Source organism: Tribolium castaneum, chromosome 7, assembly GCF_031307605.1.
Source record: "Tribolium castaneum strain GA2 chromosome 7, icTriCast1.1, whole genome shotgun sequence".
Taxonomy (NCBI): domain Eukaryota; kingdom Metazoa; phylum Arthropoda; class Insecta; order Coleoptera; family Tenebrionidae; genus Tribolium; species Tribolium castaneum.
In genome coordinates, this window is record NC_087400.1 from 8,808,553 (window position 1) to 8,828,494 (window position 19,942).

Here is a 19,942-nt window from a genome sequence, read left to right on the forward strand (position 1 = left end):
TTTATATAATATTTATAGTTTTATAAATTTAATTTTTGAAAAAATTGCAAACAAAAGCAAAAATAGGTAAAATAAAAAAGGTAAATTGAAAATTTCTGGAATTTGACGCTTTTTTTGACGCCAATTGATTTCCCGGATTATTTTACATGGGTTTTAAACAAAATAGTTTCAGTTTTTGGAGTAATTTTGCGTTTGAAGGTGTAATTTTGGTTTTTATTTTTTCAAGTGAAAACCAAAAGAACCAGACGTTTTAACTAAGACGTTATTTAGGCGCTTTTTTGCAAGGAATCTAAATCTGTCATTGTAATTTACAAGGCGTTCTTAATGTCAGAGTTACAACACTCAACTTTGGTTTTTCTTATGGAAGCCATATTCATTTTTTGTATTTTTGAAAAGTGTTTTTATTTCTGATTACAACGATATATCATATGATATGATTGCATTTTACACCCTTATCAAAATGATGAAAAAAGCATTTTTGCGAAGAGGGCTTTGGAAAAAACGTCAACAATTTTGTTTCTAAACAAACTAGATTTTTGATGTTTATTTGAATTTAGATCTGGAAGGTTTACAATTCCGCCAAGTTTACTTATTTCAAACTAAACGACATGGTAAGTTTGAAGTTTATTTTTCGCAAAACAAAACAAGACAGAGTTATAAAAATTTTGCTCGCATATTTAATACAACTGTCTACATTTTGTTTGTTAAACAACATTTTTGACGTTTTTTCCAAAGCACTCTTTGCAAAAACGCTTTTTCCTTGATTTTAATCAGCATGTAAGATTCAGTCATATTATAATCGGGAACAAAAAAAACTTTTCAAAAACACAAATGTCAAATATGGCGTCCATAAGGAAAATCAAAGTTGTGTTGTAACTCTGACATTAAGAACACCTTGAGAAATGCGATGACAGATTTAGATTTCTTGTAGAAACGAAAAGAATGTTCTAGTTATAAAGGTTTTCGCTTAAAAAAATAAAAACGAAAATTACAAATTATTTAAAAACTAAAAATGACACATCAAATTTTTTTTCAGATAATTGTTTAGCATAAAAATGCGCAACTTTGCCCTAATTTAACTAACCTAATTTATAACAACTAAGATCTCCATGGTGGAGCTTGAAAGAAAGACACCCTGTAGTTGATCTGCTCTTTATGATGGAAGAGACGTTTTGTCCTAGTTCTTTTAGATTCGCGTTTCGCTGTAAGATATCGCCTTGAACCTATGACACAGAGCTTTTTAAGCCGATTGTAGTGGTGTTTGACATTTTTCGCTAACTCCAATAGTTTCTCCGTAATTGACGCTTGAAAAGTAGAGGAAAGTGAAAATTTCGAAATATTTTGGCTTTTTTTTCGAAAATTGTTAGACTAAAAATGAAAATAACATCAAAATGCGCTTGAAATTATCTATTTTCTCTTAAAAATTTGGAGCCGCTCCGGGTAACAGTTGCGGCTATGGAGGCAGTTTTATTTATTTTTTATTTATTCTTTCACTAAAACCTCGAAAATTAAAAGTTGTAAAGCAAAACGGTTTATTCTAAGAGAATTCTACGGTTTAGTTTACTGTTCCGAGAGATTCACAAAATAAAAAAAATCGAAATTTTTTGCTTAAAAGTTTGGTGGTCAAAGCAGATGTAGGGTACCTTAAAAAAATCAAAAATATTAATTTTAAAAATTTGTTACACTATTAAAGTTTTGTAGACTATTATGTCTTTACAGCTTTCTTGAGTCCAAAAAAGTCAGTAAAAGCCAGTTGCCTCGATTTTTTTATGCTCGAATTTTGCAATAAGCTTTGTCGGGATTTTGGTCGATTTTCGGTAGCCGGAACATTTATCGGGCAATAATACCGGAACTATTATACGTAACCCCATTAAGTTTATTATCGTTGGAAAGCTCTTTTAATTATATATTTTTAAGAAAAACTCACTATATTCCGACTTATAGTTTTCGAAAAAATTACTAAATAATTCTAGTTTTTCGAATAGTTTTACCGTAATTAAGAATTGGAAAATTTCCAAACACTGGGGCTAGAAAAGTATCGATATCTGACCAAGTATCGGGTCTATACCCACAGTATGTACCTATGTACTGACTAAAATCAGGTATCGAAGCATCGATACCTCGATACCTTCTACACCTTGACATCTTCGATACTAAATCAAAAAGACACTTACGAGTATGAGTATCAGTATCAGCAGTATGAGTTTAGACATTATTTTCCGAAATTATTAATTATGTCTTTATTATTTATATCATTAGTATTACTTAAAAAAAATCCAACACTTTAATAATTCAGTAACACAGTTTTTCGATTCACTGATATGATATCATCACAGCTAATACCAAAATACTATCAATACCATGATATTCTCGATACTACGATACCTCGATACCAACGAGACTTTGGTTAGCATCGATATAAGACTAAAGCAAAAAAAACATCAACATGCTCTTGAAATTACCTATTTTCTCATGAAAACCCGGAGCCGCCCCGGGCAACGGTTCCGGCTAGGGAGGTATTAAAATTATTAAAAGTCGTAAAGCAAATCTAGTAAATACTAAACTACTAAATAAACTTAAAATAAAAAAAAATTCGAACCTTTTTGTCTAAAATTGTAGTGGCCAAATCATTTAGGTACTTTGGTCGTCAAAAAACTACATTTCTAAAATTCGTCGCTCTTACAAAGTTTTGTTGACTTTTCTACACCTTTTAAACTTTTTCCAGTTCTTAAAAGTACAAAAAAGTGAATTGCTACTATTTCTGGATGTTTAATTTTTCGGATTTTGGTCCATTTACGATATCCTGGGCATTTATCGAGCAACAACTCCTGAGCTATTACATTGTTGTTCAACTAATATTTTTCGACACAATTGCAAATAATGGCAAAAATAGGTATAATGAAAGAAATTCATAACTTAAAAGCTGTTGGGAATCTGGGTAATTTGCTCAACGCCAATTGATTTGATTTTACATAGGTTTCCATTTTTCGGATAGTTTTGTTGAAACTCAAAAAAAATATTGAAAATTTTCTGACCAGTGCTTAGACGATTTATTTTTTAGCAGCGAAACAAAGCTTATTCAAAGGGCCTGAGAAAAAAATCGTGAAACGACATTTTCTTTTAAGGCTTTTAGAAATTTTTTGGTTTTCTCAAAATGATCATTTTTAAAGGAACTTTTTACCGAATCATCTATCATTTTCCTAAAACTTTTTTCCTGAAAACACAACGTATCATTTGACTGTAAAAAAATAGTGAACTAATGATAAATACTTTTCTTGATTTCGCACATAACTCCTAATATGTACCTGTAGTATTATTTTTTCAAGTTTAATTTTTTGTGATTTTCATGTCTACAAATGGGTTTTTGACCCTAAAACAAAACAAAAATGTTTTACGGGTTATTATAAGAAATTTTATTGTTTGTTGCAGTTGATGCCGCCTTTGGTGACAATGCCCGATCCGTCCGGAAGCGTTGGAGTGAGCTGATCTAGGCCGTGATGGCCGCAGACATGAGGTCTCCGAACGTGTCCGTAACTCCCATCAACATGGAGCCCCCGTATCCATCGACGCCGATTACAAATTGTGATTTGCCAACGGGGGAACCTCAGCGCACCAGGAGCGCGCCCCATCCTGGCCTTCTCACCAACGGCGATGTCCTCGACAGTTCCGACGCCGAAGTGGCGCAAATCGACTTTCAATGTGCCGTCAATATGCGACACAAAAAGAAAAGGGATGGGGCGGACGTACCCAGACCCATGTCGTGGGAAGGAGAACTCAGCGACCATGAGAGAGATATGTGTGTCGATGATGATAACGGATCTCAGGTTCGTACACATTTGCATCAATTATTTTGAAAAAAAAAAATAATTTATTGAAACAAAAAACCGTTTTTACACTTTCGGTACTAAAGTTGATACTTTAATTCCTTTAGAATTCACTAGGGGGCTCAGTCCATATTTAATCCCTAAGGAATACACAGAGTGGAATTTTTAACTTAAATTCATAGGCAATTTTTTTTAAATTCCAGAAACAGGTCGCTTTTTGTTTTTTCTTGTTCATTATGGAATGGTTTTTGTTTATCTGCTGTCAAAACAGCACAGCCACCTCGAACTTTTTTTTAAATGTAACGGTATATCGTGTGACACCTTATGTAAAAGAGCACTTTGAAAGCACTACAACGCACTATTTGTTTTCTAAATATTGCCAACGCCCAAGTGATAAAAAAATTAAATCTGTGGAATTATTGACTAAAATAAAATTTGTAACTTGGATATAAGCGATTTTTGTAAAAAATCTTGAAACAGATCGATGTTTGTTTTTTTTGCACATCATTTGGTGCATGCGGTTTTTGTGTATCTGTTTTCAAAAATGCCCAGCCACCTCTAACTTTTTTTTAAATGTAACAGTATGTCAAGTGTCACCTCATGTGAAAGAGCTCTTTGCAAGGAATACAACGCACTCTTTCTTTTCTGAATATTTTCAAATCCTACGCGATAAAAAAATGAAAACTAATTTTTATAAGTTGAAATTAGGCAAATCACACTAGAAATGTTGCAAAATGTAAAAAATGTATGCTACTATCGTTGTTATTTCCCAGGAGAGGAACGGTGCCCATTTTGAACAACTGTTGCATTAAATAATGTTCAACTTATAAAATTGGTTTTTATTTTTTTTATCACGTAAGCTTTGAAAAAATTCAAAAAACAAATAGTGCGTTATATTGTTTGCGAAGTGGGTATGTCACTTAACATACCGTTGCATTTAAATTTAGAGGTGGCTGTGCATTTCTGACAACAGATAAACAAAAACCATATGCACCAAATAATACACAAGGAAAAATAAAAATTGACCTGTTTCGGAAATTTTCATTAAAATCGCCTAAATCAAACTTATGAATATTATTCAAGTTAAAAATTCCACGCTTTATGATCCACTATAGTCCCTGTAGACAGAAACTAAAGTATCTAAAGTTTATTCGGAATTAAAATGAATTGTTAAATTGTTTTAACGTTGGCAACTCCATTTAAAATTAGTCGTTCAGGTTTCGTCCCTATGGCAATGTGGCAGGGTTTCAATATAATTTCAAAATTTTTTAATACTGACAATTGATTTAAAAAAAAAATTTTTGCGTCTCGGAAGTGCAAATATAAATAATTTTGAAGTCCAAAAAATAGAGTTATTTTAAGACCGTTTTTATCAGCTTTCTCCATAGTTAAGTTTAACGGTTTTCTAGATGTTTTGAAAATCTTTGAATTTGCACCTGTCACTTAAAAAATCGGTAACTCTCTTAGGTTTAGAGATTTTGAAATCATATTTAGGGAATTAAAAGAGAAAGCCTATATGTGTTCTCCAATGTGTTCAAAATAGGAAAAAAGTTAATAAACTCAAAAATTTTAAGCTTAAGTTTGAACATCTTCAAGTACCCGTAATTTATTTTTTTCAAATGGGATGTTTCAATTTTTATTTTACTAGATGTAGAAGAATTTTTTCTGCATCGCTCTGTATTAACATTCCCTATACCTATCTGTGATAATTTTCAAGTTATGTTGGTTTTTTTGACATTGTAGAAAATTTCTTACTAACCACATCTATTTTTGCATAGTTTGTTATAAAAGTATTTCTGATTAAACTTAAACGATAAACTTTGTTCAAAATTGTGTTATGCGTTCTGTGAAAACAAAATAAATTAATTGAATGTTGGTTTAAAAAAGTTTAATTTCTCACATTTTTTTCTCTCGTTTCCATTGCCCCCTATGAGAAAAGGCTTAAGACTAATGAATTTCTCAATTCCAACAAAAAGTTATTGTAGCTTGCAAATTATTAATCATAAGTATAGAGAATGCTAATACAGATGGGTGAAGAATTAAACTCTCTATGATTTAATGAAATAAAACTTGTTACATTTTATTTGAAAAAGAAAATGAGAAAAGGCTTAAGACTAATGAATTTCTCAATTCCAACAAAAAGTTATTGTAGCTTGCAAATTATTAATCATAAGTATAGAGAATGCTAATACAGATGGGTGAAGAATTAAACTCTCTATGATTTAATGAAATAAAACTTGTTACATTTTATTTGAAAAAATTAAGTTATGGGTGCTAACAGTTCTGAAAACTTAATTTCAAACATTAGAGGTTTGTTATTCTTTTTTTGAAATTTCAAAACACCTAGGCTTTCTCTTTCAAAAAAATATTAGAAACCCTGAATATTTTTTAAACGGCTAAATTTAGGTATAGGGAAAGCTTATAAAAACTACATTAAAGTGACTATCATTGTTAGAACTAACAATACTTCTAATGTGGGGATTAGACGAAACATCCTGTATATAATACACTTTTTTTAAGAATACTTACTTACAAGTCAAGTTTAGTCAGTAGTTTCAGCCCAGTTTGTACATAGCAGTAAAATATTGTTAAAAACGACCATTAATCGCTTATATTAATTATCAATTCTGCGTTCATTTAAAATTGTAAAATAATCACAGAAAAACCCGCAATTCTGCAACGTGATGTTTAATTCACAAAATAAATGGGAAATGCTAGAAACGGCAAATTTTAATCACTTCCTGGTTGTAATTTGTAATTTGATTACACGTTTGGAAATGCATTTGTTTTGGCAATCTGAAAATTCGCCTACTTATTTACTCGCTATGTAAAATAAAATTTAACTTTAAAAAATTCAATCCATAAACAAATTTCATGTTTTATTTATTAAATAGGTGTCTGTGATCACAATTTTCATTAAACGAATTTGTTAATACGAATTACGGCCGACTTTTTGTATTTTATAATATTATGTCAAATCGAGCAACAAAACTACATCTTAAGAATTTGGTTGAGATTTATAAGTTACTAGCAGACTTCGTTCGCGTAAATTTTAATTCAGACTGATTGCATTGTTTTTAATCATTTTTTTGTTGTCGTTTTAAAATTTAATGCTTTTTAGCGTTATTTAGATGAAATTGTGACTTATACCTAATAGAATTCACCAACGGCATTTACAGAGAAATATTTCTGAACAGTTCACAAATTTTGATTTAATTGGAGATAGTAAATTTATGCTGTTTATCTATGGCTTTTATGATTTCGTTAAGACAAACCACTGCGGAACCCTTTTTTTAAATCTAAATAAATAATCCATTTTTTCTATGAAAGGCACATTCCGGCAAAATTCAGAAATGTTTTTTAACAAAAATTTATTATTTTGTAAGTTTTGTAAGTGTTGAAATAGATTCTAACCAAACATTTATGGAATCTACAGTCCACTTTTGTTTATCTGCCCTTTTAAGATGGGTACTTTAAAAAAACCTATCTTCTTATTACTAAAGACATCAGATTTTCAATCGTGTTACTTTCATTGTTCCATAGAACACAGCAACATATCTGTAAGCTTGTTATTATTGCAAGAGAAAATTTATGCGACTAATTAAATGGCAACTGTGGCAGATTTTTTGATCAACATCTATGATTTTTTTTTGTAAATTTGCGAATTTAATTAAGGTCCGTTTTGATAATTAAAAAAAGTAATTATCGTCGTATTTTCTTTATCATCAATTATGCAAAAATATATAAGGTGTTCCATATAAAAAATATAACTTTGGTTCACTGCCATGTATACAAGATCCTATACAGGGTGAACCAGCGAGTAGACAAAATCTATTATTTACTTCTAAATATTGAAAAAGTGGTAATTTTATTATCCTAAGCCCTAGATACTAACCTCTGTCTCACCTAAAATTATTTTCGAATATACAGGGTGTTTCTGAAACTTTTGAAAAATTGTAAATTTTCTTAAATTGTCTATCTAAAAACACAAATAGTTACGTGTCTCTTAGTGATTCTGATTACTTAAAAGATTAAAAGATTAAGCATTAAAAAAAAACTTTAAAAATATTAAGTATTGTTTTAGTAGTCGAAAAGTGAACTTTTCAGCTAATAATAGCTTTAATATTACCCTTAGGCCATTATTCCTCACTTTTTACGGTGAAATAATTAAAATTTTTATATTAATGTCGAATTTTTAAATCCCTTTATAAACTCCATAAAATGATTCGCGGTGGACTTGCTATGGTTATGGTATTGTTAACTTATTGTAAAGACAATGCTCATGAATAATCTCCATTGTTGCTAAAATGAAATTCTAAACTCAAATATCTTTTTTATTATTAACTTTAGGCATTTGTAACTTTGTTTTTAGATAGACAATTTAATAAGCTTTGAGAAGCAAAAACAAAAAATAGGGTGTTCCATTTAACTTTTTCAAGTTATTCAACTTTTAACAAACTTAAATTATTTACGTTCATTATTGCAAGGCGCCAATCAGTTGATACAGGATTTAAGTTTGAACTCTCCTTTTTAAAGTGGTGAAAGTCCGAGTATTCTAGGAGCCTTAGTTTCTGAATTACACATTTTTAAAAAGAGCTTGTTTTTGTTAGAAAAATTAAAATATTTCAGAGACTAAACAAAATCCACAAATAAAAGTTTAGGTCAAAATCATTAGTTTTAAAAGCTACATCTAAAAATGCAAAAAAATGTTGTGTGTTCTATTTTAAAAAACCTAAGTTTGATTGTAGCTCATTTTCGAAACAGCCTGTATATTTGAAAATAATTTTAGATGAGGTGAGGGATTAGTATCTATGGCTTAGGAAGAAAAAGTTGTTTCTTTTCTAACATTTAGAGGTGACTAATGGACTTTACCAACTCGCTAGAACACCCTGTATAATGTCACTCATATGTATTTTCAGTTAGATAATTTTTGTTATTTATTTTTTTAGAAGCTTTTATTTAACTTGCTTTGTTGTCTGTCTGTCTGTTTCATATTTTTGGAGCCAAATTTGAAAGGGTTCCCGTTGTTCCAATGAATTGAAATTTTGCATACTTACGTAATCTGCGTGACAATGCAATACTATGTGGTTAAATACCCCCTAAAGGGGTTAAATGGGGTTTGAAGTTTTAGGTTATGTTTACAAATGGGTTTTCTATGTGTACATACCGTAACTTATACCAACATTAACGGTATGTTGGTCATTGGTAAATATCTTAATACCTAATTATTTTCATTACGTTTCGTTACAAACAAATGTCGCTATTTTTTTAAAAATTTATTTATCTTGGACGATGGAGTATCGACCCAAAAGCGAGGTTAGGATGTTTTTTAATGTTAACAACTGTTTTCTATCACATACCACTAAACAAGTTTGCACAAATCAGCAAAATAATGGTATTACAATAATAGGGCGAAACGAAATCTCAGAGAAAAAGACGTTTAGAATAAGTAAAGACTAAAAAGCAATAAATAAAAATATAATAAAAAATTGTTTTTTTAGAAAAAAGCTTTTATTTAAAAGATGTACTCAAAAGTAAAAAGTAATGTTTTTCTATCAGAGGAGAATATTTTTGCTTACTAATTAGCATTTTAAAATTTATAAAAGCCTTGGGACCAGGGCTCAATTTAAGAAAGTTATTCTGTAATGCCGTTAATTGTTATAACTTATGACCGTTCCCAAGACTTTTATAAATTTTAAAATCCTAATTTGTAATACATACATTTAATTTTAATTTTAATACATTTATAATATACATCGTGCTCAAAAACTGGCGCACTAACTCAATGGTGTGTGGTAGAGAACTGGTTACATATAAAGGTAAAAATAGTAAAAAAAAATTGTATTAAAACTATTGGTAAATAACTAATTTTAGATAAATGATATGTGGCAACGTTGTCTAACAGTCATGATCGCAATAGAATTTGAGCAACAATAAAAATAAATTATTTTTGAAACGGTTTCCTAGGAAATAATTCCCAGTGTATTGGAACATCTAGAGTTCCTATATTCGGAAATAAAATTAACTAGACGCCCTCTGGTGATGACTTTTGAACTATGTCGAAAACAGTAAAGAAATTTTCGTAATGCCACATTAACTGAGATTTAATGAATTGTTCAACAATTTTGCGTGTATAGTGTTAATTACTTACAATAGAAAGAATTACTTTAAAAGTACGTGGTGGTAAATACTAGCGTTGACTTTGGTTCTGTAGTTTTTCGTGGTATAAAGTGTTTATTGTTGGAACTTGAAAGTGGATTAAAAGTGAAAAATATTTAAATTTTGATTACAAAGTGTTCTCAAACAGTTGTCTAATTAAATATTATAAGTAATGGATCACAGCGAACACAAAGTTTGGTTCAAGAAACCAATAAATTAGTGAAGTGTTATGAATTTTAGGTTAGAATTTTCCACTGAAAAAATCATGAAATGCTGCGGTAAATCTACAAAACTACAATAAAGATTAACAACTGCTGATACATTTAAACGTAAATTATGCCAAAAGGTAGGTTTTTTAATGTCTTTGTAATAATTTTCCAATAAAGAAAGTGAACCAAACAGTCATTCGTTATTCGTGTTTTCCTCGTCATCTCTCATTTGTCAACATAAGTTTCTTGCATCAAAGATGCAATAATTATTCCGCATAGGCAATGTAATAATTGTGAAGCCCCAAAATTCGTACAACGCTCAAAATATCCGAATAAACATTTTCCCGCCATTTATGGTTACTGTTTTCGACCTAGCTCAGTGGCGCCCCCAACGGTAATTTTACTTCCGAATTGGTAGAGTTGGGACACTGAATGTCAATTTTCGAAATTTTGTTTCATTTACGTTAGTTGGAATGTGTAAAAAAACAAATTGGGATAGAAATCAGTGGTGTTACACTTGAAATTTGCCGAAAAGTCAAAAAAATTTGTCAAAAAATGCTTCCTTTTTTCATCGACAAACTGCGTTTACAAATGGTTTAGACTGGCAGTCGTCGTCAATTCACTGTTTTTTTATATGAACTCCAAATTTTAAAAGAGATTTCTTTGTAAGTACAAGAATTTTACGTCTAAACACTTCATCATAAACATTTTTCCTTAACTTTAAGAAATGGTAATCATCGATGAAAAAGAGAGAAATTGAACCTTTCCTGCCAAGTTTTACGTTTATTATTAACAAGCATTTGGAAAAGTGGATTGTTATGTACAAAATCTATGAGATTTTGGGAATTTGTCTATGCATTTACAAAATACGTAGGTACTTGAACCCAAAATTGGTTCTAATTTTTAGGAAAGTTGAACCTGTCACTGCTTGGCCGCCTTTAGCATCTACGTGAACTTTAGATTCTGTTTCAAATTATAAAGTTATTGGGAATTCATGATTTTGTTACGTTTTCATAATAGAACACCTTCCATATCTTTTTTTAGAAAATTTTAAAAGACGACAGGGAATATGAAGGGTTCTTGGTGACCAATTTCTGGGACGAGATGTCTAACTAAAAATTGTGACTGAAAGAAAAGCATTTTTAGCATTGAACTATGTTTTAAGTTATGTATTTAATATTAAAATAATTATCGAAAAATTTCAGAAATGTGAACATTAATATTGGTAGGTATTCAATTATTTTCTTTTTTTAAATAGTAATCCCAAAATTTCTACGTTTCCTACGTCCCTGGTTAAATTTGACGTAAAATTGTCATTTTATGCATTTGACAAAAATTATAACCTTGAAATTATTTTCGACATAAACCTCTGACATAAGATGCTAACAAAAATTTTAATAAAAAAGGATAGAAATATATACCTTATTCACATAATACAAAATTGGCTCGGTTTGACGTTCAGTGTCCCAACTCTCCCAATAAAGGAACTCTAGGAACATCTACAAATTGTGTTTTTTTTTGCTGAATTTAATTTTTTTATCCAAAAAACTGTTAAACTTTGATATTAAATTTAAAAATAATTGTGTGTAAAACATAAGAGCATTAAAAAATAATCAAAATTGAGGAAGTTAACAAAAAAAGTTTGTGGTTTCAGATTTTTTTAAATTTTTTCAAGATTTTTCCCATAATGTACACATGTTTCTCAATAACGTACTATTGAGTTGGTGCGCCAGTTTTTGAGCACCCTGTAGAAATACATTTTTTATTTTTTCGTGCATTTTTAAAATAAAATTTTATTTTCTTTTATGGATGAAGATCAATTTCTTGATACTGTAAAAATTAGAAGTACATATATTTTTTTTAATTTTCAGGTGCCGGAGAACTTGTCGCTGTCGCAGCCCAAACTGAACACCATCGTAAACTTGGACTCGAAAGAGAGTCCCATCATGAGGCTGAAACAACCCCCAATGGGCACCTACTCCTTGCACAGCACACCCAGCAACTCTCCCTTGCTCAGCCAGCGGCATCCCGTGCCGATCATCGGTGGTCCCAAAGACCTCATCCACAAGGACATAATGCACAAGGCGTTAAACGTCCCTCCGACGCCAAGTCCCGACTCTGCCATCCATTCAGCGTACAGTGTGTTCAGTTCGCCAAATCAGAGCCCTTTGACGCAAAGACATATCACCTTAACGCCGAATTTGAGTCGGAACAATAGTGATGCCTCCCATTCGAGCTGTTGTAGTTATTCGAGTGTTTCGGTTTCGGTCTCGCCCACTCAACAGTTCTCACCTACTCACAGTCCTATTCAGGTCAGTGTTTTTGAAAATTATTTATCATTTTGTACAATGTGTGATTTAATTGTCGGGGACACAACTCGGTCAATCGCTGGAATGTCGTTCGCTAATTTATTGTTCGGCCCACGTTGGCTGGGATAATGTAATGTTTTAAGGTGCGATTTTACATTGCAGAAATCTTATCGATTTGATATTCACTTGAAAGTGGCTAATTAGTGCCTACGGATAAGATTGAATTATTTATTATTGGGTACCTACGTGTACGGATTTTAACTAGCGAATGGAATGATTCAATCGTGTAATTATTCGAATTGGAGTGAAGTTGAGACAAAAGTTCACGAATTAAATACTGTGTTTTGTCCGGAATGCGATTTACTATTAATTAGAATTAAAGAAAGTCATTTGGTTCAAATGCCTATTAAAAGGACAAGGCAACTACTTATCAGCGTTATGCTTGATTAATTAACCTTTACAAATTTTTATTTTTCTTAAATCAATTTTTGTATATGTACATGGTGAGTTTGCTAAACGTATTTTTCACTAAACTTTTATACCATTCCTTATAATTAAAATTAATTCAATACAAATATGAAAATATTAATTGATTCTTGCTTTGTTGTCTGTATGTCTGTTTCATATTTTCCAAGCCAAATTTGAAAGGGTTTCCGTTGTCTCAATAAATTGAAATTTTACATACTTACGTAATCTGCGTGACAATGCAATCCTATGTGGTTAAATACCCTCTAAAGGGGTTAAATGGGGTTTTGCAGTTTTAGGTTATGTTTACAAATGGGTTTTCGATGTGTACATACTGTAACTTATACCAACATTAACGGTATATTGGTCATTGGAAAATATATTAATACCTAATCATTTTCATTACGTTTCGTTACAAACAAATGTCGCTATTTTTTTAAGCTCATTTATCTTGTACGATAGAATATAGACACATAACAGAGGTTAGGATGTGCTTTCAGTGCTAATAGCTCTTTTCTATCACTTACTAACAAGTTTGCACAAATCAGCAAAATAATAGTGTTACAATTACGGCGAAACTAAATCTCAGAGAAAAATATGTTTAGAATAATAAGTAAAAACTAAAAAGCAATAAATAAAAGAATTAAAAAAGTTTTTTTAGAAAAAAGCTTTTATTTAAAAGATGTACTAAAAAGTAAAAAATAATGTTTTTTTTTTAATTTATAAAAGCTTTTGGTCCTAACAATATACAGCATTACAGAATTACTTTTTTAAATTGAGCACTGTTCCAAAAGTTTTTGTAAATTTTAAAATCCTAATTTGTAAGCAAAAATATTCTCTGATAGAAAAACATTATTTCTTTTTTAAATAAAAGCTTTTTCTAAAAAAAACATTTTTTTATTTTTTTTATTCTAAAACAAGGATGCTTAAATGATGTTTTCGTGCAACAAATTTGTAATAAAATTTGTAACCATCAGAATCACTTTGAGTTCTAGAAATAATGCAACCTGATCCCAAAATTTTCAAAATAATTTGTTGTATGTTAAGTTTTTTTCAAAATACACGATTCGGTTTTTGGTGTTTAGTGTATTTTGCGCCAAAATAGTTTTTTTTTGTTATGAATTTAAAATGGGAAAGGATAATCATTTAAACTGAAGTTATATCATGGGGTTTTAAAATTTACATAAATTGCCTCCTAGGTTATCACAAAATTCTGACGTACTAAAACTGTTGAAAAAAATTTTAACAGTGTTTTTCTAGTTTCTGGTAGTTTAAAAAATGTAAATCGGTTAGTAAATTGATTAGTAATAGTATTTATTTTTTCTCTTCGTAAATTTTGCTGTCCCGTCCGTTACTGCAAACATACAGGCTGATTCTTTTAAGGCCTACATTAAAAAAATAACTTCTATAATATAGCTAGAACTTTAAGGACCGGTTTATAGAAGCGTCATGAATTTAATTCGCAATTAAATGTGTGATTAACGGATCAGGTGACGAAATTAAGCCAATTTGATTGGTGTATTTGCGTTGTTAACTTTTAACAACGAATTAAAATTTGTTGAAGCTTTATACAGGATGCTCAAAAACTGGCGCACCAACTCAGTGGTACGTTATTGAGAAGCAAGTGCAGATTACGGGAAAAATGTTGAAAAAATTCCTAAAGTTATATTTTAAAAAATCTGGAGCTACAAACTTATTGTGTTAACTTCTTTAGTTTTCATAATTTTTTTATATTTCTATGTTTCATACCAGGTAATCGTTCCGTAGCAAAACGATGAATAATTATTTTAAATTTTACTAACAGATTTTAGCAGTTTTTTTAATTTAAAAAAATTAAAATTCATCCAAAAAATCACAATGTGTAGATGTGCCAACACTGGGAATTATTTCCTAGGAAACCGTTTCAAAAATAATTTATTTTTATTGTTGCTCAAATTCTATTGCGATCATGACTGTTAGACAACGTTGCCACATATCATTTACATAAAATTAGTTATTTATCAATAACTTTAATACAAAGAATTTTTTTACTATTTTTACCTTTATATGTAACCACTTTTCTACCACACACCATTGAGTTGGTGCGCCAGTTTTTGAGCACGCTGTATAAACCGGACCTAAGATTTTGTATACAATCTAAATCGACTATTCTGAGTTTAACTTAAATTTTAAAGAGTAACCACTTATCTTTATTACATTTTTTTCACTTCTTGAAACTGATTAAAATGTATTCTAGTTGTTAGTACTTATCTGTCACAGTTTTTGACATATGTCAATTTTTTTATACAATTTTTTTTGAAAATCTTACAGATCGTGATCCCTTTACAATATGAGTATATTTTTTTGAATTTGATAGCCAAATGTTCAAAGGGTCTTCTCAAGTCTTTAGGATTGCCAATTGTCAAATTGCAAGGCTACCATGATTTTTTGAAAATGATGATTAAAAATTGATCATAAAATAGTTTTTCAAATGTAGTGACCTTGTTTTTTCAATGGTAATCAAAAGAACATCAGTTTTTATGCAGACATTAACATCTTCGATATCTTTATTTTACAGTTTTTGAAATAATCATAAAAACAGAATTTTGGCTTATAATTTTCATTTTTGATCAAGTAAACTTTTGAAAAATGCGATAAAATTATTCTATTAATTAAAAGAAATGTCCCATTTGTTCGCCATTTTCTTTCAAGAAGTTCAAAATTCAATGGCAGAGTGACTGAGTTACTTTACATAATTCACTATGTTTTTGTAATTTATAATATACTATTATCAAATATTATTATTTGATTGCTTATTCGATAATGAACCAGCTAAAATAAAAATAAAACATTAAAGTTTGGCAATAAATTGACTATTTTACTACTTGATTAACTATGAAAATTACGAAGTAAAATCGTTTTTTGTGATTTTTTTCAAAAACTGTAAGAGATAGGTATAGGACCTATTGATAAAAGTCACAATAAATATCGATATTCTTTCGATTGCCGTTAAGAAAATAGGATCGTTCCATTTGAAAAAATCATATCAGCCATAAATTTTGACAGTTGACAATTTCGAAAATTCTAAAAAACTCTCCAAACCTTCGGTTATCGAATGCAAGAAAACATTTACATATCGCAGGTTCAAGGGCTGTATTATCTTAGATTAATTTATTTAAAATCTTTAATAATCTTTATTTTTATTAATCTATTTAAAATTTCAAACTTCAATCATTTTGAAAATAATTTAGATGAACTCAGAATGGCCGATTTGGATCGTACAAAAAATTTTAAAGTTCTAGCTATATTAGAAGTTAAAAAGTTTCTAAGTATGCCTTAAAGAATCACCCTGTATAAATTTTGTTTGCATTTCTTACGTCGTTAAACAAGAATATTTTAATTTCCACTGTCTAATTTTGATATTGTTAAGTCTTTAACACTTAAAACCAGTCTGAAATTATTTTTTAGTGTTATTTTCATACATAGGATTTTTTGTCCCATCCGTCATGTACTCATGCGTAAACAAAAATTAATTTAATCAGAAGACATTGCCTTGCTCTTCGGTTTCATGGTTCCAAAAGTTTCAAGAAGTTTAAAGTTTAATTTAAAAAATAATTGTTGTAATTAGTGCTTTTTAAATTAGCAGATTTTTATAACGACTGTTTAGCGATAAAAATATGAAGTTTTTTTTCATCAATTTGAATTTCTTTTTCCTGTTCGTTTTTCAAACTTTAAAAATGTGGCTCAAATTGTAGGTTGCAATAACAGTTTGATTGGTACTAAGTTCAGATGAAAAAAATCACTTTTACAGATACTGTTCATAAAAACTGAAAACAAAATCTAAAAATTTGTGCAAAGTGTCTCGTCCGTTTTTTGTGGCTAGTGACATTTTTTAGGGATTTTCATTAGAAAACAACAGTTTACTATCGCTTGTTTTCAGAAGAATTAATAATAAATTATTAGTTTATTTTAATTTATTTTAATTATAAGGAATGGTTGAAAAATGTTGAAAAAATTTAAAGGCATCTAGAAAAATACAAAGCATTTTAATAGAAATTACTTAATTCTGTGCAGGTGGTAATAAGTTAGCTTTAACTTGATGCTACTTCAAAATAAAATTATGTTAAGTTATATGGATAAAATTGAAAATTCATACATTATTTATTGATCTAGAAACTGCCAGTATTTGGCATATTTGGCATTTGTGCCTTCTTTAATAATAATTTGGTCGATTTGTTTAATATTTACATTTATAAACCTACCTTGACAATGCTAATTTTCCTAAACACCAATTATGAAAACATTATTTTAATTTTATGTGCAGATTAATTTAGGAACAAACAATGAATAACATAAAAATTGATCACTATTAATTTTGTACTTACATTTGTATTTCTTATTATACTTACTACAAAAATATGTGTTTCTTATAGTATTTGATAAAATCTTAATTTGTTGTTTAATTTTTTTTGAGTGTATGTAATTTTCAAAAAGCACATGTATAAAGGAAAAAAAGAAAGTTTTCAATAGCTCTTGACTTAGTAATGTAATTTTTTGATTATATATTTCATTTTTGTCTCAATTTTTTTTGAATAATTGTGACATACGTGATTATTATTATTTCTTCTTAATCTCAACTTTTTACTACAATTTATCAAACTAAAAAATGCCATCTTTATGTCCCTCTATTTTAATAGAAGCGACTTAAAAAATAATTAAGAAATTAATTATAAAACAAAAGTTGAGTTATGACAGTTCTCATTATGAAATTATAATGCAGTTTATTGCTTATTTTAATAAACGTTTCGAACTAAAATTATAAGCAATTTTATAAATGTGTAATAAATACTAAAATAAAATAATAAAATAATAAATATTTGTTTACTAATGATGATAAATAAATAATTAATCAGTTTTGGCGACTTTTCTGGTGCCTAATTTTTTTTAACATTTTTTTATTTATGATTTATCGTTTGACCTTTTGACTTTTTCTTCGAATATTTAGTGGGTCAAACTACCTGATGCAGAGCCATTACAAATTCTTGTGGTTGAAGTTATTATGCAACTTCCGATTCGAATAAGAAATAAACAAAAATAATTACGGTTGAGAGCTTTATTAGATTAGTCATTTAAAGCTTGTCTATGACTCATCTTTTGTTGTCCGAGTTGTGCATAAATTGAGAAAAAAATTAAACAGAACAGTCATCTTGCTGAACTCGTAATCTGCAAAGTTTACGTTTCACGCTTTGGGAATTATTAGGATTAATTAAATGGGAAACTAAGTAAAGATTTAAGTGGAAGGAAACGTGTGCTAAATCTTCAATGAAGATTTTGCCGTTACTATATTATTGATTACGAGATTCTCAAGCACTTAATAAATTTGTTTTTCACAAACCGACTAATAAATTGTTACAAAATCCTCACCCACGCTAGACCTTGATTGATCACCAGATAAGTTTATTGTGCCTCGAAATAACTTTATAATTTTTGCTTGTAAAGTGACAGGAGTCGAAAGTAGACGAAATAATTAGCTATTTTTTCTTTAATAATTAGTGTTAAATAGTACAAATAATTTAAATTCATTTCACGTAATTGGTGTTTTTGTAATCATTTAACTAATCACACTGTGTTTATGCTAAAACCAATATATCTGACTAATCAAGTGACTAACACAAATTATCATAATAATATAAAATGACAACAACCCAAATAAAAAAAATGTTACGTGAAACACTGTTTTTTGCGTAAGTTTAATAACATAATAACGCAACACAACAACTAATGTATCGTTTCAACCCTTTTCTCTTCTTAGTGATAATAACTTTTATTGGAGTCAATTCTATTATAAACGAAAAATCCTCCAGATCTTTTTTTACAGTTTGTCTTAGTTTGTCACTAACTAATTTTTCCACAACTCCTGGAGTACTTTTTACAAAAATTTACACTTTATTCACTATTTCAATAACTTAACAAGCGAACATGTCTACTGTTTCTAATTTTGTTATGTTATTTACTAATGTTTAAAAGTGAGAAAGTAAGTTACTTTTTAAAGTCGCTGTACTAAAATAATGATGTGTTTTCACAAGGGCTCGTATTTTAAAAATTAAAAGACAGTGCAACTTTAAAACTATTTGACAAACAACTAGTATTTCCAAAACATAAAGGGAGAAAAACTTTGTCCGGTTAAGTAATTATTTCCTATTATTTTAACTTTTTGTTTGTGCTATTTATTTTAACCCCTGTGTCTTGTGTCTCTTATAGTTTTATGTTATTCCTTAACTTTTAATTGATTTTTGCTTCTTGTATATTTTATTATTATTGTTGATCATTTTAAACTTGATAGTCATGTTTTCGAGTTTGTTGGCAAGTTGGTGAAAATAATTTTCCTATACACTTCTGCTTACTTTTATTATTTCTTTTTTTTGACGATAAAAATTTTTATACACCCTTTTTTATATTAATTCCTTATTCATTTTTTCGTTTTTTGCAATTCTGTTTTTTGGTTTTATTTGCCTATTTTTCATCATGAGATGTGTGATTTCATATTTTTTGTATATGAAGTAATTTTTTACATAATACATAAGTCTTTATTCGTTGTCCTTTTCAGTTGCTAAATATTTTTTTCATCTAAAAATTTATTTTTTTATTTTCTCATTATTTTTAATGACTAAAATTTCCAAGCGAGAAAGTAAGTAATTTTTAAAAGTGGCTTAACTAAAATAATCTTATATTTTTACAAGGGGTCTTAATCTTCGTAATCTTAAAAAATTATTTAATATACAACTAACATTTCTAATTGAAAAGTTAAAAAATTTAAAATTCAAAAATGACTTTTTAAGTAAATAACTTTATGCTTAGAAACTAAAAAAATGAAACACAAGAAAAAAACAAATAGCTTGTGATGAAATTCTGAAGAACTAAGTGACTGAAAAACTAAAAAAAAACAAAAAACTGGAAAAAGAGACACACTAATGAATTGAAACACAAAAATGCAAAA

The 19,942-nt window shown here is 29.1% G+C and overlaps 1 protein-coding gene across 2 annotated transcripts in view; it reads left to right on the forward strand.

The window, feature by feature from the left end:
- Hr39 (Hormone receptor-like in 39) overlaps positions 1–19,942 on the forward strand; it is a 67,082-nt gene that overhangs the window by 29,884 nt on the left and 17,256 nt on the right. For both annotated transcript variants that reach the window (XM_008193725.3, XM_008193726.3), the window contains exons 2-3: positions 3,430–3,824; positions 12,064–12,504. In XM_008193725.3, coding sequence (XP_008191947.1) covers positions 3,498–3,824; positions 12,064–12,504 — 768 coding nt within the window. In that variant the 5' untranslated portion in view covers positions 3,430–3,497. The remainder of the gene's footprint in view (positions 1–3,429; positions 3,825–12,063; positions 12,505–19,942) is intronic.